This window comes from Scyliorhinus torazame, chromosome 3, assembly GCF_047496885.1.
Source record: "Scyliorhinus torazame isolate Kashiwa2021f chromosome 3, sScyTor2.1, whole genome shotgun sequence".
Taxonomy (NCBI): domain Eukaryota; kingdom Metazoa; phylum Chordata; class Chondrichthyes; order Carcharhiniformes; family Scyliorhinidae; genus Scyliorhinus; species Scyliorhinus torazame.
The window spans coordinates 303,039,424-303,065,542 of record NC_092709.1 but is presented as its reverse complement, the minus strand read 5'-3'; the positions used below and the strand labels follow the sequence as shown (position 1 = coordinate 303,065,542).

Below are 26,119 nucleotides of genomic sequence, written 5' to 3'. Positions count from 1 at the left end.
AAAGAGCTACTTTCGTTATCAGGAGCCTTTTAAAGCATTTGAGGCACGTGTCACACATTCATGTTCCTCAATACTGAGTCTTTTCTACACAATCAGCAGCAGGGTATTAATCAGAAATTTGGCCAAAAGGGTTCTTTTGCCTTAATTTCAATTTGTCTCCCAAGATTGTTGACAGATTCAATGAAATGACTGCCTTCTGAGGCTGGACGATTTTCTGCCGACACATCATATGAGCATCAATGTTACAGTAATAATGGTGCTAAAACAACAGCAGTTTTAGTAATTGAGCAGCCATAGAGATCATACCAAAAGTAAATGCAATTATACCTAATTTTTACATTCAGCTCAACCTTCCATCATCATTTGTTCCTGCCATACTGAAAGGATATTAGTAAGAACAGGGTTTTTGCAATAATCGTTGATGGTTGTCGTGGGCACCATTACTCAGACTAGCTTTCAATTCCAGATTTATTAATTGACTTTAAATTATACCAGCTGCCATTGTGGCATTTGAACCCATGTCCCCAGAGAATTTGCCTGGGCGGCTAGATTATTAGCCCAATTACATTACTACAGAATCCCCAGTGCAGGAGGAGGCCATTCGGCCCATCAAGTCTGCACCAGCTGTCCGAAAGAGCACCCCACCCATGTCCACTCCCCTGCCCTATCCCCGTAACCCCATGCATTAATCACGGCCAACCCACTTAATCTGCACATCTGAACTGTGGGAGGAAACTGGAGCATCCGGAGGAAACCCACACAGACACGGGGAATCTATTATTAAGTCAAACACTGCACTTGGAAAAGCAACTGATAATTAGAACAAGACATGCTTTTGTTATAATCCTGATACAACTTTATTAGAGTTTATTAAGGATGTAACCAGAAAGGGAGGTAAAGGTGAACCAATAAATACCTGAATTTCAAAAAGGCAGTCAATAAGGTGTCACACAAAAGGCTAATTGCCAAGTTAGGGGCTCATGGAGTTGGGAGTAATATCCTAGCATAGATACAGGGTTGATTAATGTATAAAAGTGGGCATAAACAGGGATTTTCTCAAGTTGGCAGCCAGTGAATAGTGGAGTGCTGCAAAGATCAGTGTTGGGGCCTCAGCTATTTACAATCTATATTAATGACTCAGGTGAAATGACAGTGAGCAATATATCTAAGTTTGATGATGATACCAAGCTAGGTGAGAAGGAAAGCTGTGGGGAGGACACAGAGAGGCTGAAAAATCATATAAACAGGTTAAGTGAGTGGACAAAAATATGACAGATAGGGGATGATAGGGAAATGTGCAGTTATTCGCTTTGGTCATGAGAGTAGAAAAACAGAATATTTTTCAAATATGAGAAACTAGTAAGTGTCGATGTTCTAGGAGACTTGGGTGTTGAAGGAATGCAGAAAGATAGCATGTAGGTGCAACAACCAATTAGAACGGCAAATGCATGTTGGCTTTTATTGCAAAGGGATTGAAGTACAGGAGAAGGAAGTCTCGCTACAGTTGTACAGGGTTTTGGAGACCACTTTTGATCTCCACATTTAAGGAAGGTTATACTTGCATTGGAGGAGGTACAGCAGAAGTTCTCTAAATTGTTCGCTGAGATGAGGGGATTGTCTTAAAATGAGAGGTTGAGTAAACTGGGCTGAATGAGAGGCGATCTCAGTGAAACCTACAAGATGCAAGGCTTGATGTGGTGGTCACTGAAAAATTGTTTCTGCTGGTCTGGGAATCTAAAACAAGGAGGTAGAGTCACAGGATAAGGAGTCAATCATTTAGGACCGAGGAATTTGGTGAAGAGGGGGTGGAGGTGCTCCTTTCTTTTAGACCTTTTTGAGTCTCCAGTTTACTTCGGTACAAGGAAAGAAGCTGATTGGTGAGTAACTGCTAAGTTATTCTACTTGCAATAAATAGTTTGTAATGTAAAGGTAAAGTAGAGCAGCTCAGGGGAGTGGAATGTGCATCCAGTGGCATGTGGGAAGTGTTGGATGCACTGTGTGTCCTAAACAAACTCATCTGTAGGAAGTGTCACCGGCATGAACTCCCAAGTTTCAGAACTCAAGTAGTGGCTGGAGTCACTGTGATTCATGTTTAGGACTGGGAATAACATCCTCATAGGGAGATTTGCTGGTTCTGTTGGGGAGGGTTTAAACTAGATTGGCAGCAACTGGGAGCCTGAGAGGGGGCTCGGATTGAAGGGAAGCAAAACTGGTAACAGGAAGTAATAAAAGTAGTATGCGAAATTAGAAGGCAGACAAAACAAATAGGACAGAATGTGGAATAATATTAAACCCATTACGTTAAGGGAATGCTATCTGAATACATGCAACATTTGCAACAGGGTAGATTAATTTCCCCATGTCTGCATGGGTTTCCTCCAGGTGCTCCGCGGAGCTTCCTCCCACAAGTCCTGAACAACGTGCTTGTTAAGTGAATTGGACCTTCTGAATTCTCCCTCAGTGTACCCGAACAGATGCCGGAGTGTGGCAACTAGGGGATTTTCACAGTAACTTCATTGCAGTGTTAATGTAAGCCTACTTGTAGCACTAATGAAGATTATTATTATAATTGAAGGCACAAATAGAAGCAAATGGATATTACAGTGTGACCAAGACTCAGAACTGAATATTCAAGGATATTCATCATTTACGAAGGATAGGAGGAGGGTAAAAGAATGTGGGGTAGCATTGTTAAGGGATCAAGATTTTAGAATCAGTTTATGTGGAGCTAAGGAACAGCAAGAGGCAGCAAACGTGGGAGTTGTTTACAGGCCACCAAACTGCAATAGTAATTTTAGGCACAGTATAAATCTGGAAATTAGAGCTGTACGTAACATGGGTAATACAGAATAATGGGTAACTTTAATTTGCATATAAACTGGGTAAACCTAATTAGCACTGATGCTGTGGAGGATAAATTCCTGGAATGTGTACAAGATGGGAGTCTGGAGCAGTACACTAAAGAACTCGGGACAAGAACATTTAAGATTTAATATTATGTAATGAGAAAGGGATAATTAATAACCTTGCTGTAAATGAGCCATTAGGAAATAGTTACCATAATATGATAGAATTTTACATTAAGTTTGAAAGTGATACAATTCATTCTGAAACTAAGGTCTCAAAACTGAACAAACAAAATGATGAAGTATGAGGAGAGAGTTGGCTATAGTGGATTGGGAAAATACACTAACAATTTCACAGCGGACCGGCAATGGCTAGTATTTAAAGAAGTATTAAATAGTCTAAAATAAATATGCATTCCTCCAAGACAGAAAAAACTGGAAAGGAAAGGTGAATCGGCTGTGGCTAACAATAAAAATTAAAGATTATATTAGATCAAAGTAAGTGGTTTATAAGATTGCCAGAAGCGGTAAGCCCGAAGAGTGGGAGCAATTTAAAGTCCAGCAAAGAAAGACCAAGAAACTGATAAAGAAGGGGGAAAATGAATATAACTGCAAGCTGGCGAGAAATATAAAGGCAGACTGTAAAACTTGAAAACGGAATATATGGGTCGATTACAGGCAGCGGCAGGAGAATTTGTAATGGAGAATGGGGAAATGGCGGAGAAACTAAACAATTACTTTGTGACTGCCTTCATGGAGGAAGATACAGCAAACTCCCAGAAATACTCAGGAACCAAGGGGCTTGTGCAAATGAAGAACTGAAAGAAATTATTATTAATAAAGAGTAATATCCAAAATTAATTAGGTTGAAAGTAGATAAATCCCCTGGACCAGATGAGCTACATCCCAGAGTGTTGAGGGAGATGGCTCGAGAGATACTAGATGCATTGGTGGTTACCTTTCAAATTCTATAGATTCTGAAAAGATTATAGCAAACATAACCCCACTATTTAAGAAGGGAGGGAGAGAGAAAACTGAAAACTTCAGACTTGTTAATTTGGTCTCAGTAGTGGGGAAAACTTTAGAATATATTATAAAGGATGTGATAACTGGATACTTGGAAAACAACAATATGATTGAGCAAAGTTAACATGGATTTATGAAAGTGAAATCATGTTTGACAAACCTGTTGGAGTTTTTTGAGGATGTTACTTGTAGCATAGATAAAGGAGAACCAGTGGGTGTAGTGTATTTGGATTTTCAGAATTGATGAAGGTCCCATACAGGAGGTTAGTAAACAAAATGAAAGTACATTGGATTGGGGGTAATATACTGGTGCGGATTGAGAATTGATCAACAGACAGAAAACAGAGAATTGCAATAAATGGGTCATTCTCAGTGTGGCTGGTTGTTACTAGTGGGGTACTGCAAGGAGCAGTGCTGGGGTCACAGATGTTCACATTTTGTTTGAAAAAACAGAAAGGCATAGTATTTCTTAAATGATGGGAGGATGGGAAGTGTTGATGCCCAAAGGGACCTAGGAATTCATTCAATTCACTAAAAGTTAGAATGCAGGCGCAGCAAACAATTTAGAAGGCAAATGGTATGTTGGCCTTCATCGCAAAGCATTGGAGTACAGGAATGAATAGGTCTTGCTGCAATTGTATAGAGCCTTGGTGAGACTGCTTTTGTGTGCTGCTTTTGTCTCCTTATCTAAGGAAGGATATACTTGCCATTAAGCAAATGCAACAATGATTCACCAGACTAGTCCCTCAAATAGTGGGATTCAGTTATGAGGAGATATTGAGGAAACTGGGCCCATGTTCTCCAGAGTTTTGAAGAATGAAAAGTGACCATATTGAAATTTATAAAATTCTTAAAGGGCATGACAGGCTGGTGAGTCTAGACTAGGGGACAAAGTCTCAGAATAAGGGCGGACTATTTAAGATTGGGATGAGGAGTAATTTCTTTACTCCGAGGCCAGGGTTTTTTAGGATGGTGTGGTTTCCTTTCCCGCCATCCGAGGAATAGGCGGATAGCAGTCCCCCATCAATAAAGTAAAGTTGACATATTCCCAGTTGACCGTAGGCTGCTTTCCCCTTTGAGGGGGAGAGCTAACTGGTGGTGATTTAACCTGAGGATCACCACACCCTCAGGCGAGGTTGAGAAGGCGGAGCCTTCATGAATAACCTCAGCCGGTACAGGAATTGAACCCATGCTGTTGGCCTGCCTGGATATCTTCCACTGCACTCTCTGCCTGCATGCTCCAATCCTAAACATGCATCATGAACCAGCTGTCCAGCCAACTGAGCTAAACTGGCCCCCACCAATGCTGCCTGCTTTGTAGCCAATTAACACTCCAACAAGTGTGAATTGGCTGCTGATGGGACTTCCACCCCTCAGATGTTTCCTTTTATAAGGAAGAACATAATTCGGGTCCATCAATATGATAGTCACCAAGAAATCCAATATTAAATTCAGAAGGCGCTTCTTCACCAAAGGAAAGATAAGAATGTGGAACTTGCTACCATAGGGAGTGGTGAAGTGAATAAAAGACAGGCATTTGAGGGAAGTTAGACAAACATATGAGGGAGAAGGGAGCAGAGTTACAATAGTAGATTTAGATGAGGAAAACTAGGAGGCCCCAGTGGAGCGTAATTGCTCGCATAGACTGGATGTGCCAAATGGCCTGTTTCTATCCTGTATATCCTGCGCAATTCTATATAGAGCCTCTGCCTTTGAAGTTACAATGACTTACATGGAAAGTATCTTCACCTCCGTGATCTCATTTCGTAGTTTCCGGCATGTTGAGGAGTTGTACACGAATGGGCCTTCACGCAACTCAAAGTATCTGCAGCAAATAAAATTGGCATTTTAAAAAACAAATTCATACAACGCAGTTTCATCAATGCAAGCAGTACAATCCACTTCTCCACAAATCCTTGGACAAGTGATTTTGAACAGTTTACTGCTCTGCATAATACTTAAGATGAGCAAGGAATCTGTGCGACAAGAGAGATGGCACAATTGCACATTGTGCTAGAGCTCCAACATACCGTCCTGCTGGAGTGGGACAGCAGGGTTTGCCAATGGAACTCCCCAAGTGGCAAGTTTCCAACCTTCAAGAGCTGAGCTTCTGCAGAGAAATGTTGGTTCAAACCAGGTGCCTGATGAAGTGGAGTTGCCGGCATTGGACCGGGGTGAGCATAGTAAGAAGTCTTACAACACCAGGTTAAAGTCCAACAGGTTTGTTTCGAATCACTAGCTTTCGGAGCACAGCTCCTTCCTCAGGTGAGTGAAAAGGTGGATTCCACAACCACATATATGGACAAAGTCAATGATGCAAGTTGCGAGTTTGCATGCGAGTCTTTGCAGGTAATTAAGTCTTTACAGGTCCAGATGGAGAGGGATAATCACGGATTAAAGAGGTGTGAATTGTCTCAACCAGGACAGTTGCTAGGATTTTGCAAGCCCAGGCCAGGCTGTGAAAGCTCGTGATTCAAAACAAACCTGTTGGACTTTAACCTGGTGTTGTAAGACTTCTTACTGTCCCCTCAGAGAGATAGACTAATCTCAATAGCTAAGTAACCAGTGGATGCCTCTCACAGAGATTATGTTGCCCAGGTATACACCATATTGGAAAGGGTTTAAAACTAATCACATCATGTTCGATTCGGTTTGAATAATGTATAGGGTGAGACACCAAGGTTATACTTTAAAAAAATTAACAGACCATTTTCAAAGAAGAACTGAATCTCAGAGAAGGTTAATTTAATTTTCACTTTCATATACTGTCCTCATTATTTCAGCACTATCCTCTCCCTCCTTTGCCGCTGATTTCTTAGCTCTTTTCATCCCTATAATGCATATACAATTATTCAGACGTCTCCACAGAACAAGGTGGGCCACTGCCAACTGGAGTTCCCCCTCCCCTGACCAACCTGCTTGCCTGCCAGGTCAACCTCCAAACAATACAGCATTGTGCCGGCTTCAAGGAATGCCCAGTCACAGCATGTTGCTCAAGGATGGCAAGATAACGAGGCCCGGCCCTTCATTCAGACCAAGTCACCCATTGCAAGAATTTGCAAGTATTGTACCCATAGCTTGCCTACTTCACATCCCAAGTTAAAATCTACCCACTGTCTCCTGCCTCAGCTCTAAAGACCAGTGAGTCATATCGATCCTTCCTGCAAATCTCCCAGCAACCTAACATTAATTGAGACTTGAAGTGTGACACATCCTGTCCTGTGCCACAGGGGTTCTCTACAAGGTCTCTGCAATGTTTTCAAGGAGTTCGCCAAATCAGCATCCTTCAAGGATAAAATCATTTTTTTAAAATCCCATTCTGCCAGCTAGGCTGATCACTACCAATGCTAGTGGCACCTTATTTATTAATCGTAATGAGACCTTGAAATCGACTTTTATTTCTTTACCCAGCTCCAATAAAATGAGAGTCTAACTCAGTGCACAGTGCAAGGTTGGATCAATGTGGTACAGCCACCACTGATGTTGGAGAAGTGGAAACACTGCTCCTCTCCTCCTTCAGATCCAATAGTGACGTTTGGTAGTGTTTTCTTTTGGCTGGCAGTCCATGTGGCACAGGCTGGCCTGAGCCCATCTTTTTCTAAATAAATTGAGAGTACCCAATTATATTTTTTCCAATTAAGGGACAATTTAGCGTGAACAATTCACATACCTTGCACATCTTTTTGGGTTGTGAGACCCATGCAGATACAGGGAGAATGGCAAACTCCACATGGACAGTGACCCAGGGCTGGGATCAAACCCAGGTCCGCAGCGCCGTGAGGCGTCAGTGCTAATCACTGCATCACCGTGCTGCTCTTGTGGCCATGTTTAAACCTGAGAAGTGGGGTTTGGGTCAATGGGGTTTGGTGACTGTTTTGTGGGATACTCACTGCAAAATGTGGGCAGCCGTGAAAGTTGACCTATTTTTTTAAGATTGGGAAGTGATCATGGAGCTCCAGCAATTCACAAGGTTTCCTGTTGTGGGTTTTTACTGTGTGTAACTTTTCTGCTGGCTTTTGCCAGAAGATAGGAATTAATCTTTAAATAAGTTATTTTGTGTTACATGGGATCTGTGGCATTTTTATAACTGGGAAAAGAACCAAAGAAGCAAAAAGGCTAAACACCCTGGATCAATAGATGATGAACTGAACCTCTGCCAACAGAATCAGCAACCTTTTTTACTTAGAAAATTATTCGCCTGGTCTGAATAGAGGTGTGTCTATTTTTAGAATATATTAACCACTTGAGACTTAAAAGCTTCGAAAGGGTTTCTTGAGTAGGAAATTTTTCACTATCAAAAGTGTGTATGAGTTAGAAACATATTAGATTATGAGATGTTTATTCTTTTTCATCTCCACATGGCTCCTAAGGTCTGGAGGTAGCATTGGGAAATTAGATTGAATGGACGATATGAAGGGGTACGGAAAGTGGGTGAGTGGGTGACATGACTTGGGATGGAGGAGGCATGGTGACTAGTTATGGGGTATGAGGGCTCAAGGCTAAAGGACCTAACAGCTTCTTGTTATGATCCCAGTTGATGTTCTCACTCCATGGGAAGATCCCAGAATGGAACGATAACTCATAAGACCATAACTTTTTTTTTAACAAAATGTGGAGGAACAGAGTCATTGGACCGTTAACTAGTTTTAACAGCAAGAAATTGGATTACGATACAATTACTCCCCCCTTAGCTTAACAATTACACACATGTTTTAAGAGTAGCACAGATTACAAAGTACAGTTTAATCTAAAATAATCTTATTCACACAAAGTCCCTTTTAAGCACACAAGGTGACTGCAGCAAATACACTCTCCACTCTGAATCCCAAGTGAATGTTTGAGGATGTCTCCTCAGAATCCCCCCAGATTATTGTCATGTGAGAGTTCCCAACCTCCACTCCCAAAAACACGCTTCAAAATCTTCTCTCATAATTATGCTTTGCTTTCGTGGTTAGCATTGCGAAATCCAGACCAGGTATTCCAAATGACATTTCAAACAAAGCTTCCACTCCGCTTTTCACAGGAAATCCAGTCCAGGATTTTGCACCAACCACTTTACGAGTGCTTTGTCTTGACTGCTGTGCAAACTGTTCACAATTGCTTTAAATCTGGATTGCCAGACTGTATTAAAATGGCATCAAACATTTAATTTACTTTTGAATGCTGCTGTCCCACTTTAAACGGGCAACACGGTAGCACAGTGGTTAGCACAGTTGCTTCACAGCTCCAGGATCCCAGGTTCGATTCCTGGCTTGAGTTACTGTCTGTGCGGAGTTTGCATGTTCTCTCCTTGTCTGTGTGTGTTTCCTCTGCGTGCTCCGGTTTCCTCCCACAGTCCAAAGATGTGCAGGTTAGGTGGATTGGCCATGCTAAATTGCCCTTAGTGTCCAAAATGGTTCGGTTGGGTTACTGGGTTGCGGGGATATGTGGAGGTGTGAGCTTGAGTATGGTGCTCTTTCCAAGGGCCGGTGCAGACTTGATGGACCGAATGGCCTCCTTCTGCACTGAAAATTCTATGATTCTAAATCTGGTTACTTTAATTGTCTCTTTAACTCAAACACTTTGTTTAGTCTTCCTTGAATTTGTCTGAACAATATCTTGGTTTCTGTTCACTTAACCCTCGTCGGTTTTCTTTTTGTCCCAATTCCCTGGTTATCTGGACTATAACTTGTCCTTTAGGAAGCCTGCCTCTTTGCAGCTCCCGCCCTGTCCAGTTTTTCTTCTGGCAGAATTGAAAACTGTTCATTCCCCTATCTCTAACTGCCCACATATTCAGCGAAAACTAAAATGTAACTTTTTTTTATCCTTACAAGGGCCTCCAGTTGCTAAGCAACACCTGCTTGTTCTATTTATTCTTCACACTGTAACCCTCTCTAAGCACAATGGAATTGAAACGAGCCTCCACACATACAAAAACCTTTGTCCAACATGAATCTAACTATGGGTTTTATTGTCCCAAGCACAGAAACATTAAATTAAATCCACTTAAAACTATAACCTATTTCTAATGTTTGCTAATACAAATATAAATCCCTTAAAACTTTTGTTTTTCTAACATTCTGAAACAATTGGGACAAAGTCGCAAAGAATTGGAGTGGGCCTTCTAACCACCCACCTTGGCACATGCCTGCACCCTGTGGCCACCTACAATCTGCTTCCAGGTCAGAGTCTATCCCCTGAGCAAAAATTGGGTCTAAACCAAAACCCGATTAAGATGGGTCCCAACTCAGTAATAATAATAAGTAGCAAACATTAGACCCTGAGAATCTGAATCCTAACTATGCCAGGCATTTAGATTTGTCAGTCTCCAATGAAATCTTTACTTGTCTTGGTTTAGCTACAAGATTATCTATGGTGTAGAAACATTCAAAATAGGAGCAGGAGGAGACCATTCAGTCCTTCAAGCCTGCTCCGCCATTCACTATGATCATGGCTGATCATCCAATTCAATAGCCTAATCCCGCTTTCCCCCCATATCCTTTGATCACCTTTGCCTTAGGTGCTATATCTAACTGCTTCTTGAAAACAAAAGTTTTGGCCTCAACTACTTCCTGTTTAGAAATAGTGTGACAGCAAAGTATTCATAACAAGATCAAAAATCAGCAAATAAGGAATTATCAATTGGTTCATTAATTTTATTCCTTGCACAGATCGCCTATAACTTATTCTTGTCTCCCGAAAGACTTTAAATAATTTTGTTTAAAAAGAAAATCAATGGTTCATCTTCCTAAGCATTCTACTCTGAAGAAAGAAAGACTTGCAATTATATAGTGCCTTTCATGATCACAGGATGACCTCAATAGCTTTACAGCCAATGAAGCACTTTTTGAAATATATTATTGTTGGACAATTCGACAGCCAGTTTGCACACAACAAACTCCCTCAATAACTGAGAGGGCAGGCAGGGTCTGTTTAATATCTCATCCAAAAGATGACACCTCAGACAATGCTACACTCCTTCAGGACAGGACTGGAGTACGAATAATAATAATCTTTATTAGTGTCACAAGTAAGCTTACATTAACACTGCAATGAAGTTACTGTGAAAAATCCCCTCGTCGCCACACTCCGGCACTTCTTCGGGTACACAGAGGGGAAATTCAGTTTGTCCAATTCACCTAACAGCACGTCTTTCGGGAGGAAACCGGAGCACCCAGAGGAAACCCACACAGACAAGGGGAGAATGTGCAGACTTCTGGTTTAGAAGCTAGAGCACTATCAATTGAGCCACAGCTGACATATATAGAAACATTGGAGAATCAGAGTAACTGGACACCTTCCTGCGCATGTAATCATCTTACAAGGTCATGAGAAGGGAAGATACTCTTCTTAGACCTTTCCTGATGTTTTGGTCGGGCCTCAAAACATTAAGCTTGATGACAGGTCTTTCCTGTAGGTTTTGGTTTCATTGCTGACAATAATTCTCAGAAAGGCCTCTGGCATGCCTGACATGGAGACGTGACACATTAGAGAAGCACTAGCCTGAGGCTTGGGCTGGGGCAGGTTGGCTTCATTTTAAAAATACAGCATGGATATATTTAAGGAGAAGCTATGTAAATATGAAAGGGGAAATAATAGAAGTTTATGTCGCAAGAATGTTTAGCGGAAGCTCACGTGGGACAGAAGTAGACGTGTCAGGCTGAATGTACAGTACGTAAAGAGACAATTAATGGAATCAATTTTGTTTAATTATAATAACAAGTTGTTATTTACTTTCAATTAATGATTGCATATTAGTTCTGTGTTGAAATATTAGAATTTTAAAAGAAATCCTGAATTTTCCAGCCATAAAGTAAAGTCACAACGGTGGCAAATCAATAAGTACATCAGAATGCTTTGAATGAAATGAGGCCATTCAGCCCACCAACCCCACTTTACTCAGAGGCCTTCTGTCACGGCTTCACCCCATCCAAGATAAATACTTGCTGATCACCTGAGCCACTGATATCCTCCACACCCTGCTCCTGAGTATACAACTACCCTGTAGCAAGCCTGAAGTCCTGTTTGAACCTGAGCTGAGTTCTGTAGCCTCGAGGTATGGGGATCAATCATAGCATGCTCACTGGGTAGGATCAGAGCTGAATTTAGAATCTCCCAAAGTCTTTACTGTTCAGTTACACTTTGACTAATACACTTACTTAATTCACTGGGGAAGCAATAATAATGTTGAGTCTGTATGACCCTCTAGTGTCCTCAAAATAAGCAGCTGTTCCATATGTTTGAACAACAGTATACTGGCTCCAATTTCTGTGTGTTTGCAGCCTCAGTGGAAGCCATCTGGCTCATGCTGCCTAATCAGGTGTCACAGAGATAGATGGCTCACAGAAGAGAGAGAGGAAGTTCCAGCATTGAGGACAAAGAGGGTACAAGCAGATTCAGAGCAAGATTGAATGCTCCCTTTGTAACACAGTTAAATTGCAGATTAAAAAAATAATCGTAAAGCATATTTAATCCAACGACGCATTGAAGCCTTTAATGGACATCAATGTTTTCTAAATTAACTGCAGCCTGTCTCGGTTATTGGCACACTTGACTGTGGGTTTGAACTCTACATAGGATTTCAGTTGACAGTCCAGTAATGTATACCTGGAGTGCCAGGAGTGTTAACCTAGGTTCTTTCTGTCTGTTATTGTGACAAAACTTTTCCAGTTTATCTGTCTCCTTTGAATGTTATGCGATATAGTTTTGAAACAAATGTTCTTTGAAAAGAGATACTCCGATCAAAACAGCCTCCACTGCACGACATGTCTCTGGTACTTCCTGAATCATATTAATGAATATGTTGAGTACAAACAGACATAAGCTTCTAAAGGGAAGGCCTTTGGGAACGGTTCTAGGGTGGGCTTCAATTTCCACCCCCACAGACAGCGTCCAAATCCCAGGGCCAAAGAATTTCCAAAATATGGATGGATCCCCAGGAAATAACTGGCATTACCAGAGGGCTGGCCTCAGCAGGGAGCTGGAGGGCCGACTGCGCTGGCAGAAGTTTGAAAAAACAAATTCAATCATGTCATTTCAAAGTTGCTGCTGTCACAATAGTGATTGCCTTAGAAAGTAAAATGGGTCCCCTTTCCACCAGAATGAAGATCCTGTAAGCTGGGGGGGGGGGAAAGAGGGGAGGGGGAGGGGGAGGTGGGGAGGGGGGGACAGGGAGAGGGGGAGGGGGGGACCTGGGCAATGGCGCCGATGCCCTCCGCTATGGCCTGCTGAGACTGGCCCATGGCCTGCTGAGACTGGGCCACAGCGCTGAGCGCCTCTGCGATCTGCTGCTGGCTCTGGCTCATGGCTGCCTGTGAGAGGGCAGCCATGTCTTGGGCCACGGACGTGCCCGCACGGAACGCCCCAGGCCTTGTATACTGCTCCCCATGTCTGACACCATCGCACCCATTGCCTTCACTGCGGACGCCACCCGTGCGGTTTCGGCCTAGGTGGCACGAATGACCGGCACCACTCCCTGCTCTTGGACGCGGATGGACTCCTCCACCTGCATCTGCAGCTGCCGCAAGTCGGCCGTCACCCCCTTCGATAGTACGTTGGTCCGTGACTGCATCGGGTCTATGGGTGGGTGTGGCAAGTCCAGGAACCCGGGACCCGTCTGGGCGGCAGATGGTTGCTTGCGCCGGGCTGCCCTCCGACCGCCCGGCCCCTCGGCTGCTCCTGCCTCCACCTGCTGCACCGGGACGGTTGTGTTGTGCGCACCAGTTAGTGTCCCAGATGCCTCATCGCTAAAGTGCCCAACCGAGGTGAGTGTCTCTGCGATGGTGGAGGGTGTAGGAAATAGCAATGGCGTAATGGCGTGCTCCATATCCGACCCGAAGTCCGGGGTCCCCTGGAGTGGTGATTCCTGCCCATCCGTCCCCTGTGTGTGGGTGTCGTGTGCGTCAGTGTCCTCGGCGTCAGTGTCCTGGGTGTCGGTGTCCTGGGTGGGTGTGTCCTGGGTGGGTGTGTCCTGGGTGGGTGTGTCTTGGGTGGGTGTGTCCTGGGTGGGTGTGTCCTGGGTGGGTGTGTCCTGTATGTGGGTCTCCTGGGTGCTTGTGTCCCATGCGCAGTGTCCTGGGTCGACTGCAACGGGGGCCTGTTGCTGTGGCTGCCCCCCCTCGTTGCTGGGTGTGGCCCGCCGACGTCGCCACACTCGCACTAGATGGGGGCGGCGTCCGCCTGGTGCTCCGGGTCTGTCCCTGGCTCAGGGGCACTCGGGCACGTGCTGGGGGTGGCGTTTGCCTGGTGCTGCGGGTCTGTCCCTGGCTCGTGGCCGCCCTGGGGGTAGGGGGATATGGGGGATGGGGGGATATGGGGGAAGGGGGATATGCGGAAAGGGGGTATATGGGGGAAGGGGGGATATGGGGATGGGGGAAAGGGGGGATATGGGAGAAGGGGGAATATGGGGAAAGGGGGGATATGGGGAAGGGGGTTATGGGGAAGGAGGGATGGGAGGAAGTCGGGATATGGGAGAAGGGGGGATATGGGGGAAGGGGGGATGGGGAAAGGGGGGATATGGAGGAAGGGAGGATATGGGGCAGTCTGCATGGGTGGGTGCAGCCATGTCGGTTTCACCTAGGGCTGTACCGCCCATCGGGTATGGGGGGGGTACTCACCCTGGCTGCCCTGACAGGGTCATTGACCTTCTTGGGGCACTGGATGCCTGTCCTGGCTGTTACGGCCACGGCGCTGACGGCCTCTGCCACCTCCCTCCACAGCCGCCGACTGAGGTGTGGTGCGACCCTGCGGCCGTGTCCGGGGTACAGGACCTCCCTGCTCTGCTCCACTGCGTCCAGGAGCGCCTCGATGTCCCGCTCCTGGAACCTTGCGATGCGCGGCGGGCGGCCATTTTGGCGGGGGTCTTTTGTGCTGCAATGCCGCGCTGCGTCAATGACGGCGCGCGCGTCTGTGATGGGTGACGCCATTGCGAATGGCGCCACGCCGCTGCTAGCCCATTCCCAGCCGGAGAATTCGCAAAATTCCGGGGGGCCCGACGCTGGAGTGTTTCGTGCCGTTTTTGGCGCCGGCATCGGGCCATCGCACCGAATCCCGGAGAATCCCACCCCATCTCTGCATGGGTTTCCTCCGGGTGCTCCCGTTTCCTCCCACTGGTCCCAAAAGACGTGCTATTAGGTAATTTGGACATTCTGAATTCTCCTCCGTGTACCCGAACAGGCGCCGGAATGTGGCGATTAGATGCTTTTCACAGTAACCATTGCAATATAAGCCTACTTGTGACAATTAAAGATTATTATTATATTATAGAAGGCATGGAGTCAATGGTTAATGAAACGTGTCTACTTTGAGATCATCCATTTATGCGGGGTTGAAGTAAGGTACAGGTATCAAAAATACTTCCTCTACGCTGAAAATAATTTCTACCCTGAAAATAATCAAGCTTTGAAAAAGACAGTGATGGTTAACTTTCATCAATATAATTATAGTCAAAAAGTAGTGGCTATAAATATCATAAACTTGTCCTTCAGAACATTATGTGAATTCCATTACACTCGCTACTTCCTTTTTTGCAGTATAGCAGCAAATGTTACCCAGATAGTGCTGGAACAGCTGGCATGTGACAGCCTGATAAATGAGACCTGTTCTTATTTATAGTCAGCGTCCTGGCCCGGCTGTCTCACTGCCTTTATACACAGGTGAAGGTGTCAGATAACATAATATATGCTAAATATTTTTAAAATCTTTTCATCTATTTATTCCGTTTTTATTTTAATTTGCCAGGTAAAGGTGCATCAAAAAAGAGATCTTGTGGAGTCAGCGGGTACAGCTGGCATATGTGGCGCACAAAGACTCCGTGAGACAAACAGAGTGAAGTCGATGAGGCTTTATTAAGCGTGTCTGTTCCCCAGCAGCCCGATAGTAAACTGGCCTGCGGGGGAAGGCACCGGCTTCTTATACTTCGCCTTCAGGGCGGAGTATGAGGTCAACGGCCAACCAGGACCCGGGATCTGTCAGCCAATGACATTAGGGCTTCCAGTCCCACATGACCCCCAATACATACTACCACAGCATAACAAACAAGTTCTTTGCCTCTGTCTTCACAGGAAAGGATGTTGTCAGTGACACAGTAAAGAAGGTGGAGGTAAAGAAATTGAATAGGATAAAAATGAATAAACAGGAGAGGTGCTTAAAAAACTGGCACTGTTCAAAGTAGAAAAGTCTCCCGGTTCAGATAGCATATAACCTCAGTTAATTTTTTAAAATAATCTTTATTGTCACAAGTAGGCTTACATTAACACTGCAATGACGTTACTGTGAAAATCCCCGAGTCGCCACATTCCGGCGCCTGTTCGGGTACATGGAGGGAGAATTCAGAATGTCCAATTCACCTAACAAGCACATCTTTGGGACTTGTGGGAGGAAACCCACACAGACACGGGGAGAACATGCAGACTCCGCACAGACAGTGACCCAGCTGGGAATCAAACCTGGGACCCTGGTGCTGTGAAGTAACAGTGCTAACCACTGTGCTACTGTGCCGCTGATAATGAGAGAAGCAGGAATGGAAATTGTTCTGAGGTTCTTCCAATCTTCCTTCTTTTTGGTATGGTCGTGCCAGAGGACTGGGGGATTGCAAATGTTACACCCCTGTTCAAAAAAATAAAGGGATAAAACCCAGCATCTACAGGCCAGTGAACCTAACCTGTGGTAAGGAAACTCTATGAGGCAAAATTAATTGGCACCATGAAAAATATGGATTAATAAATGAAGGCCAGCACAAATGTATTAAAAGCAAATTATGTTTGACTAACTTGATCAAGATGTTTGGTGAAGTAATGGAGAGGGCCGAAGAGGATAGTAGAGTTCAACTTTCAATAATCATTTGATAATGTATCACATAATAGGCTTGTTAGCAAAATTGAAACCTATGGGATTAAAAGGGGCAAGTGGCTGCATGAATACAGACTGGCTAAAAAGCGGAGTGGTGGTGAGCAGATGTTTCTCAGACTGGAGGAAGCGTGCAGTGGAGCCTCCCGGGATTAATGTTGGCACTGCTGATCTTTTCAATATTAGCATCCTGAACTTGGATATTCCAGACATCGGGCGTCATTCTCCGACCCCCCGCCGGGTCGGAGAATGGCCGTTGGCCGCCGTGAATCCCGACCCGCCCCCGCCGAAGTCTCCGGTACCGGAGATTGGGCGGGGGCGGGAATCGGGCCGCGCCGGTTGGCGGGACCCCCCGCTCAATTCTCCGGCCCGGATGGGCCGAAGTCCCGCCCAGAAATTGCCTGTCCCGCCGGCGTAAATCAAAGCTGGTGGGCGCGATTCTCCACCCCCACGCCGAAGTGGCCGCGCCGTCGTGAACGCCGTCGAGGTTCACGACGGCGTGGAACGGCCCCGGTCGCGACCGATTCAGGCCCTGACAATGGGCCAGTATCGGTGCCGCGTCATCTACCCGCGCCAGGCCTCGTCGCCGGCGTAAAAGCGGCGCCGATTAGATGACGCGTCCGGCGCCGCATAACGGACGTCATCCGCGCATGCGCGGGTTGGCCGGCATCAACCCGCGCATGCATGGTTGCCGTCCTGTCCACAACCGCCCCGCAAGAAGATGGGGGACAGATCTTGTGGGGCGGCGGAAGGAAGGAGGTCCTCCTTCAGAGAGGACCGCCCGACGATCGGTGGGCACCGATCGCGGGCCATCCCACATTCAAGGTGCCCCCCGGTGCAGGATCCCCCCTCGCCCCCCCCCCCCACAGGCCGCCCCCCCAACGTTCACGCACCGCCCACGACTGTAGCGACCAGGTGTGGATGGCGCCGGGGGGAACCCGCCGTTTTGGCCTGGCCGCTCGGCCCATCCGGGCCTCAGAATCGCGGGGGTGCCGGAGAATCACCATTTTCGGTATCTCCGGCGATTCTCCGGCCTGCGGCCCACGAAACTCGACTGGCCCGTTCCCGCCGCTCGGGAGAATCGCAGGAGGGCGTCGGGCCGGCGGCCCCGGAAATTTCGGCGGCCCAGGCGATTCTCCCAACCGGCGTGGGAGTGGAGAATCGGGCCCGGTATTTACCGGCGGGACCAGGTGGTGTGGGCGGGCTCTGGGGCCCTGGGGGGTGCACGGGGCGATCTGACCCCGGGGGGTGCCCCCGCGGTGGCCTGGCCCGCGATCGGGGCCCACCGATCGCGGGCGGGCCTGTGCCGTGGGGGCACTCTTTCCCTTCCGCCTCCACCACGGCCTCCACCATGGCGGAGGCGGAAGAGACTCTCCCCACTGCGCATGCGCGGGAAACTGTCGGCGGCCGCTGACGCTCCCGCGCATGCGCCGCATTTCCGCGCCAGCTGGCGGGGCACCAAACGCCATTTCCGCCAGCTGGCGGGGCGGAAATCCCTCCGGCGCCGGCCTAGCCCCTCAATGTTGGGGCTGGGCCCCCAAAGATGCGGAGCATTCCGCACCTTTGGGCCGGCGCGATGCCCGTCTGATTGGCGTCAGTCGGCGGACATCGCGCCGTTGGGGGAGAATTTCGCCCATCATTTCAAAGTTTGCAGATGGTCCAATTTTAAAGGGTCTCTACGTACACAAGCTTGGAAGGTGGTAGAACACGTTGATAAGGCAGTTAAAACGGCAGGTGGGATTGTTGGCTTTGTACATAGAAGCACAGAGTGCAGAAGTATGAACACCGTCCTAAATTTTTATCGTTGGCTGGTGTCTAGTGAGCATATTGTAGCAAATTCTGGACATTGCATTTTGAAAAGATGTAAAGGTATTAGAGCAGGTGCAGATGGGATTTACAGAATCACAGAATCACATAAAAATACAGTGCAGAAAAGGCCGTTCGGCCCATCAAGTCTGCACCGCTACATGAAAGGCACCTGGGGCGAAATTCTCCGTAATCGGCGCGATGTCCGCCGACAAAAACGGCGCAACTCAGTCCGGCATCGCGCCGCCCCAAAGGTGCGGAATCCTCCGCATCTTGAGCGGCCGAGCCCTAACCTTGAGGGGCTAGGCCCGCGCCGGACTGATTTCCGCCTCGCCAGCTGGCGGGAAAGGCCTTTGGTGCCCCGCCAGCTGGCGCGGAAATGACATTGCCGGGCGGCGCATGCGCGGGAGCATCAGCGGCCGCTCGCGGCATCCCCGCACATGCGCAGTGGAGGGGGTCTCTTCCGCCTCCGCCATGGTGGAGACCGTGGCGAAGGCGGAAGGAAAAGAGTGCCCCCACGGCACAGGCCCGCCCGCGGATCGGTGGGCCCCGATTGCGGGCCAGGCCACCGTGGGGGCACCCCCCGGGGCCAGATCGCCCCGCGCCCCCCCCCCAGGACCCCGGAGCCCGCCCGCGCCGCCATGTCCCGCCGGTAAGAGAGGTGGTTTAATCCACGCCAGCGGGACAGGCATTCCAGCAGCGGGACTTCGGCCCATCCGGGCCGGAGAATCGCCGGGGGGGGCCGCCAACCTGCGCGCCGTGATTCCTGCCCCCTCCGAATCTCCGGTGCCGGAGAATTTGGCAACCGGCGGGGGCGGGATTCACGCGAGCCCCCAGCGATTCTACGACCCGGCGGGGGGTCGGAGAATCCCGCCGCAGATCTGTCAATCCTAACCCCATTTTCCAGCACTTGGCCCATAGCCTTGAATGTTATGGCGTGCCAAACGTTCATCCAGGTACTTTTCAAAGGATGTGAGGCAACCTACCAGTGCCACCTTCCCAGGCAGTGCATTCCGGACCATCACCACCCTCTGGATAAAAATGTTTTTCCGCAAATCCCCCCTGAGCTTGTGTCCCCTCGTACCCTTCAACTAAGAGGAACAGCTGTTGTTTTAATTAATAATCTTTATTGTTGGGCGGCACGCGGCACAGTGGTTAGCACTGGGACTGCGACGCTGAGGACCCGGGTTTGAATCCCGGCCCTGGGTCACTGTCCGTGTGGAGTTTGCACATTCTCCCCGTGTCTGCGTGGGTTTCACCCCCACAACCCAAAGATGTGCAGAGTAGGTGAATTGGCCATGCTAAATTGCCCCTTAATTGAAAAAAAATAATTGGGTACTCTAAATTTATAAAAGAAAAAATCTTTATTGTCATAAGTAGGCTTACATTAACACTGCAATGAAGTTACTGTGAAAAACCCCTAGTGGCTACATTCCGGCGCCTGTTCAGGCACACAGGGAAAATTCAGAATGTCCAAATTATCTAACAGCACGTCTTTCGGGACATGTGAGAGGAAACCGGAGCACCCGGAGGAAACCCAGCAGACACGGGGAAAACGTGCAGACTCCGCACAGACAGTGACCCAACCGGGGAATTAAACCTGGGACCCTGGCGCTGTGAAGCCATAGAGCTAACCATTGTGCTAGCATGCTGCCCACACTGTTTCCTATCCACCCTGTCCAGAATCTTGTACACCTCGGTCAGGCCACCCCTCAGTCTTCTCTGCTCCAGCGAAAACAACTCAAGCCTATTCAACCTCTCTTCATAACCTAAATGTTCCATCCCAGGCAACATCCTGGTGAAACGCCTCTACATCCGCTCCGGTGCAATCACATCCTTCCTATAATGTGGTGACCAGAACTGCACACAATACTCCAGCTGTGGCCTCACTAATACTCTATATGACTCCAACATGGCTTTGGGGCGGCACGGTAGCACAGTGGTTAGCTCTGTTGCTTAACAGCACCAGGGTCCCAGGTTCCATTCCGGCTTGGGTCACTGGTTATGTGGCGTCTGCACGTTCTCTCCATGTCTGCGTGGGTTTCCTCCTGAAAGACGTGCTGTTAGGTAATAGGACATTCTGAATTCTTCCTCTGTACCCGATCAGGCGCCGGAGTGTGGTGACCAGGGGCTTTTCATAGTAACTTCATTGCAGTGTTAATGTGAGCCTACTTATGACAATAAAGATTATTATCAAAAAAATAAAGATTATTATTATCATTATAATCTATCCCATGATTGATAAGGCAATTGTACCATATGCATTTTTCACCACCCTATTAACCTGCATTTCTGTCTTCAGAGATATATTTACAAATGTGCCACGGTCTCTTTGTTCCACAGGACTTCCCAGTGTGGTGCCATTCATTGAATATTTCCTTGTCACATTACTCCTTCCAAAGTGTAACACCTCACACTTTTCAGAATTAAATTCCACCTGCCACATTTCTGCCCATTTGACCATCTCGTCTACACCTTCCTGTAACCCAAGACTCTCAGCCTCACTATTAACCACCCGCCAATCTTTGTGTCACCCGCAAACTTACTGATCCTACCACCCACATAGTCATCTATGTTGTTTATATAAATGCCGAATAATAGTGGACCCAGCACAGATCCCTGTGGTACGCCACTGGACACTGGCTCCTGTCATTAAAGCTGCCGTCTGTCATCACCCTCTGTTTCCTGCAGCTCAGCCAGCTTTGAATCCACCTTATCGAGTTCCCCTGTATCCCATGTGCATTTGCCTTCTTTATAAGTCTCCCATGTGGGACCTTGTCAAATGCTTTGCTGAAATCCATGTAAACTACATCAACTGCACTACTCTCATCTACACACTTAGTCTTGTGTGCAAAAAATTCAAATTTGTTAGGCATTACCTCCCTCTGACAAAGCCATGCTGACTATCCCTGATCAAGCCTTGCCTCTCCAAGTGGAGATAGATTCTCTCCTTCAGAATTTTCTCCATTACTTTCACCACCACTGACGTGAGACTTGATGTGTTAGGCAGATTGGTTCAATGTGGACTGCACTCGATGCAGGGAAGTTAGAAACGGACGTCTAACACAGGAGAAGATCAAACAATGTTTTATTCAACTAGATGAACTGTTGTATATATTCAGCTGTGGGTCGACACTCTACTGATCTGACTAGTGACCTTACAGTAGCCTGACCAGACTTACTAGCTACCACATGGTGTTTGTGCTTGCTAGCTCGTGGACTCTGACTGTCTCAGTAGCTGGGTCCCGAGAGAGCGGGAAACCTAGTGCCCTCTGGCTTTATAGTGGTAGTGTCCTGTCTGGTGATTGGCTGTGCTGTGTTGTATGCTTACTGGTCATCCTATGTGTCAATCACTGCCTGTCTGCATCTCATTATATACATGAGTGGATATTAAGACATCTCCCCCCTTTTTTTTGAGTTAAATAAATACTGAGGTATGTATGTATATATATATATATATATGCCTGACTATATACAAACCGTGATTGAACGTATATACATGGGAAGGTGTTGATAGTGCAGATACTTGGCAAATTAAGTAATATTTACAAGAGTTAAGTCGATGGATTCAGTCACAAAATTTACAAAAGTTAAGTCTACAAATTTGTCTTTGTGGCGGGAGACAAATTCTTGTCGATCGCCGCAGAGGTGGATCAGGAGCCGCCTGCACGTGGAGAGGTGGGATCGCTGACATTGCAGTGGTCGCGTGGGCCGGCAGGGTCGCGTGGGCCGGCAGGATCGCTGGCAGATCGGTGGAGCGGATCTGCAGAGGGCTGCATAGTGGCCAACCTTGCCACACTGGAGACATCGGCGTCCTTTTGTCGGACATTGTCGCTTTAAGTGGGCGGAGCCACAATTCGGACATGTCATGACGCTGACGTCAGCGCGATCCATGCGCCATCGCGCATGCGCAGTGCAGTCGGCCGACATACGCACCTGCGCAGTCGGGTTTTCGGTCTCGTCGCCCACTCGGTCGTGGCGCACATTCGCAGGGATCCGAGAAAAGCGCGCAAAACGGCCACTCTCCTCGATGCTCAGGCCCTGCATCTATGCAATGGCCTGCACCCTTTCTGCCTCGTGGGAGGCCAGCTTTGCAGTTTCTGCCGCCCTTATGTGGGAGTAACGTTTCTTGGCATGCTCATGGACAACGCATGTCTCGATAGCGACAGAGAGGGTCAACTGTTTGATTTTAAGGAGCTGCTGCCGAAGTGAGTTGGAGTGGACCCTGAAAACGATCTGACCCCGGATCATGGAATCAGCCGTCGAGTCATAGTTACATGGCTGCGCTAGGATGCGGAGATGGGTGACGAAGGACTGAAAAGGTTCATCCTTACCCTGAAGCCTCTGCTGGAAGATGTACCAGTCAAAGCTCTCATTCAGCTCAATGTCACAGTGGCTGTCGAAATTCAGCAGGACTGTTTTGAATTTCGTTTTGTCTTCGCTGTCGGCAAACGTAAGCGAATTGTAGATATGGATGAGTGAAAAGTGGAGAGAAAAACGCGATCTTCCTGGCATCCGATGCTGCCTTGAGGTCGGAGGCCTCGATGTACAAGAGGAACTTTTGCTTTAAGATTTTCCAGTTGGCGCCGAGGTTGCCGGAGATGCGGAGTTGCGGAGGAGGCTGGATGTTTTCCATTTCACTGGATGGCTGCTTGCTGGTCAATGCTGATTCACTCGAGGGAGGTCCGTCAAGATCAATATCACTCTGGTACCATGATGTTTTAGGCAGGTTGGTTCGATATGGACTGCACTCGATGCAGGGAAGTTAGAAACAGACGTCTAACACAGGAGAAGATCCAACACTGTTTTATTCAACTAGATGAACTGCTGTACATATGCAGCTGTGTGCCGACACTATACTGATCTGACTAGTGACCTTGTAGTAGCCTAACCAGACTTACTAGCTACCGCATGGTGTTTGTGCTTGCTAGCTTGTGGACTCTGACTATCTCAGTAGCTGGGTCCCGGGAGAGCGGGAAACCTAGTGCCCTCTGGCTTTATAGTGGTAGTGTCCTGTCTGGTGATTGGCAGTGCTGTGTTGTATGCTTACTGGTCATCCTATGTGTCAATCACTGCCTGTCTGCATCTCATTATATACATGAGTGGATATTATGACAAGACTCACTGGCCTGGAGTTCCCTAGCTTTTCCAGACAGCCTTTCTTAAATAGTGGGACCACATTTGCGGTTCTCCAGTCCTCTGGCACCTCTCCCGTGGCCAGAGAAGGCTTACAAATTTGAATCAGGGTCCCTGCAATCTCATCCCTCGCCTCCCACAGCAACCTGAGACACAATTTGGCTGGACCTGGAGATTTCTCCACTTTTAAGCCTGCCAACACCTTCAGTGCCTTGTCCCTCCTTATGGCAACTTGCTCAATAACCTCAGTCTCTCTCCCCGAGTTCCATATCTGCCTCCTCATTCTCTTGGGTGAAGACAGATGTGAAATATTCATTTAACACTCTACCAATGTCCTCTGGCTCCACCCACAGATTCCCCCCATGGTTCCTAATGGACCCGACTTCTTCCCTAGTTATCCTCTTCCCATTGATACACAAAGAGAATATCTTGGGATTTTCTATACTTTTACCAACAAGAGATTTCTCATATCCCCTCTTTGCTCTCATAATTGCTTTCTTAAGCTCCATCCTGCACTTTCTGTACCCAACTAATGCCTCTGTTGAGTTGCTCCCCTTGTATTTATTAAAAGCCTCACTCTTCCTTCTCATTGTATCCTGAATATCTCTGGTCATCCACGGTTCTCTGAGCTTGTTTCTCCTTCCTATCACCCTCGCGGGAACATGTTGGGCCTGTACCCTCCCCATTTCCTCTTTCAACACCCCCACTGCTCTTCTGTAGATCTCCCCACTGATAACTTGTTCCAATCGGGAACTTATTAGGTGGATTGGCCATGCTAAATTGTCCTTAGTGTCCAAAGGGATTGGGGGGTTTGCTGTGTTACGGGTATGGGGCGGAGGTGTGGGCTTAAGTGGCCTGCTCTTTCCAAGGGCCAGTGCAGACTCGATGGGCCGAATGGCCTCCTTCTGCACTGTAAATTCTACGATTCTATTGGATGGCGACCCAGAGGAAAAGAAATATGCAGAGTTGTTACGCTCTGCAATGTGCTGCCTGAAAGCATGGTGGACAAAGATTCAGTAAGAATTCTCAATGGGGCAATTGGATAAATACTTGAAGGGATATTTTTTTCCAGTTCCCCAGTGGCCAACTGCTAGAATGCATTAGAATAAGCCACTGGTCATCCGTAATGAAAAGCCATCAAACTAAGTTGTTAACTCTATTTCTCACGCCACAGATGCTGCCCGGCCGGCTGAGTGTTTCCTACACTTGCTGTTTGTATTTCAGGATTTGGTTCTCTCCACTTGCCTCAGATCAATTGCCGGGATTGAATGAAATTTAAAACCACAAGGCAAATTATTCAATGATGCTGTGCTGTGTATGATTCATACATTGTACTCTCACCCCATCCAAGCCTCCCTGCCTAACCATGCATGGGCCAAAGACCATTTCATCAGATCTTTGACAGTGGTGCTGTGCAGCTGGTTACCAAAACATCACCCGGGTGCTGGAACAAGGAAATGGGAAAAGGCAGACAAAGTAATGCCAGGCCATGCAAATGTTTGACGAACATTGGTGGTTTGATAAATGAATGATTAGTTTGGTTTGATATTTGAAACATGCAAATGCAAGGCAAACCTCCCTCTATTCTGTGTGACGAATGGTGGATTTTAGGAAAACTGGATTATAAATGTATTGGGCAATTTAAGGGTTAAAATCCTGGGGTTAGAGTTCAATTGACTGCAGTGGTCCTGTTATTTAAAAAAAGGATTCTGTTTTGCAGCTCCTGGGAGCTTTAGCAGCCAGAAGATTAAATTGACGGAGGAATGTGTTTTTCAGTCTGGGCTAATGCACTGTGGTTTGACTGGGAAAGTCCCTGGGGAGTTAATGTGCTTTAAGTCGCTGGAAAGTTCATTTGTTTTTCAGCTTGGGGAGATGATGTCAGTGCTGGGTGGAGCTAAGGGAGTGAGAGATTTTGACAAAGGTTTTGAAGAGGTCTGATCAGGCTACCACAGAGCCCACAGGAGCCCCGGGGGCTGCTTTAGGATAGTGGGCTAAACAGCTGACTTGTAATGCAGAACAAAGCCAGTAATGCGGGTTCAATTGCTGTACCGGCCTCCCTGAACAGGCACCGGAATGTGGCGACTAGGGGCTTTTCACAGTAACTTCATTGAAGCCTACTTGTGACAATAAGCTATTATTATTAAAGGCAGTTTTCTTTCCCAATAGGATAGATTTTTAAAAAGTAATAATATTTAAAGCAAAGCAGTCTTGTCTGAAGCCAGGGAAGAGGCTAAAACAACCCAGTTGAAGCAGCTATTTGAAGATATTCATCTCGCGTCTGAAGGGTTCTAACCGGGGCCCAAATCTGTTCTGCAAAGCAGGTATTACACTATGCCGTGCTGGTTTTAAGCTGGGTTGAGAGCTATTTGTTTATTTTCTTGTTGTTTCATGGGGAATTGAGTACAGTGTTTAAGGCGTAATTGTAAGCTGGTCATTTTGGGTGTGAAGTTAAACAGTTTAATATCGTATTCATAATAAAG

General features: G+C 47.1%; 1 protein-coding gene across 2 annotated transcripts in view; it reads right to left on the bottom strand.

Moving 5' to 3' along the window:
* st8sia5 (ST8 alpha-N-acetyl-neuraminide alpha-2,8-sialyltransferase 5) overlaps positions 1-26,119 on the bottom strand; it is a 132,670-nt gene that overhangs the window by 51,913 nt on the left and 54,638 nt on the right. For both annotated transcript variants that reach the window (XM_072497472.1, XM_072497473.1), the window contains one exon: positions 5,605-5,697. In XM_072497472.1, the coding sequence (XP_072353573.1) occupies positions 5,605-5,697 (93 nt within the window). The remainder of the gene's footprint in view (positions 1-5,604; positions 5,698-26,119) is intronic.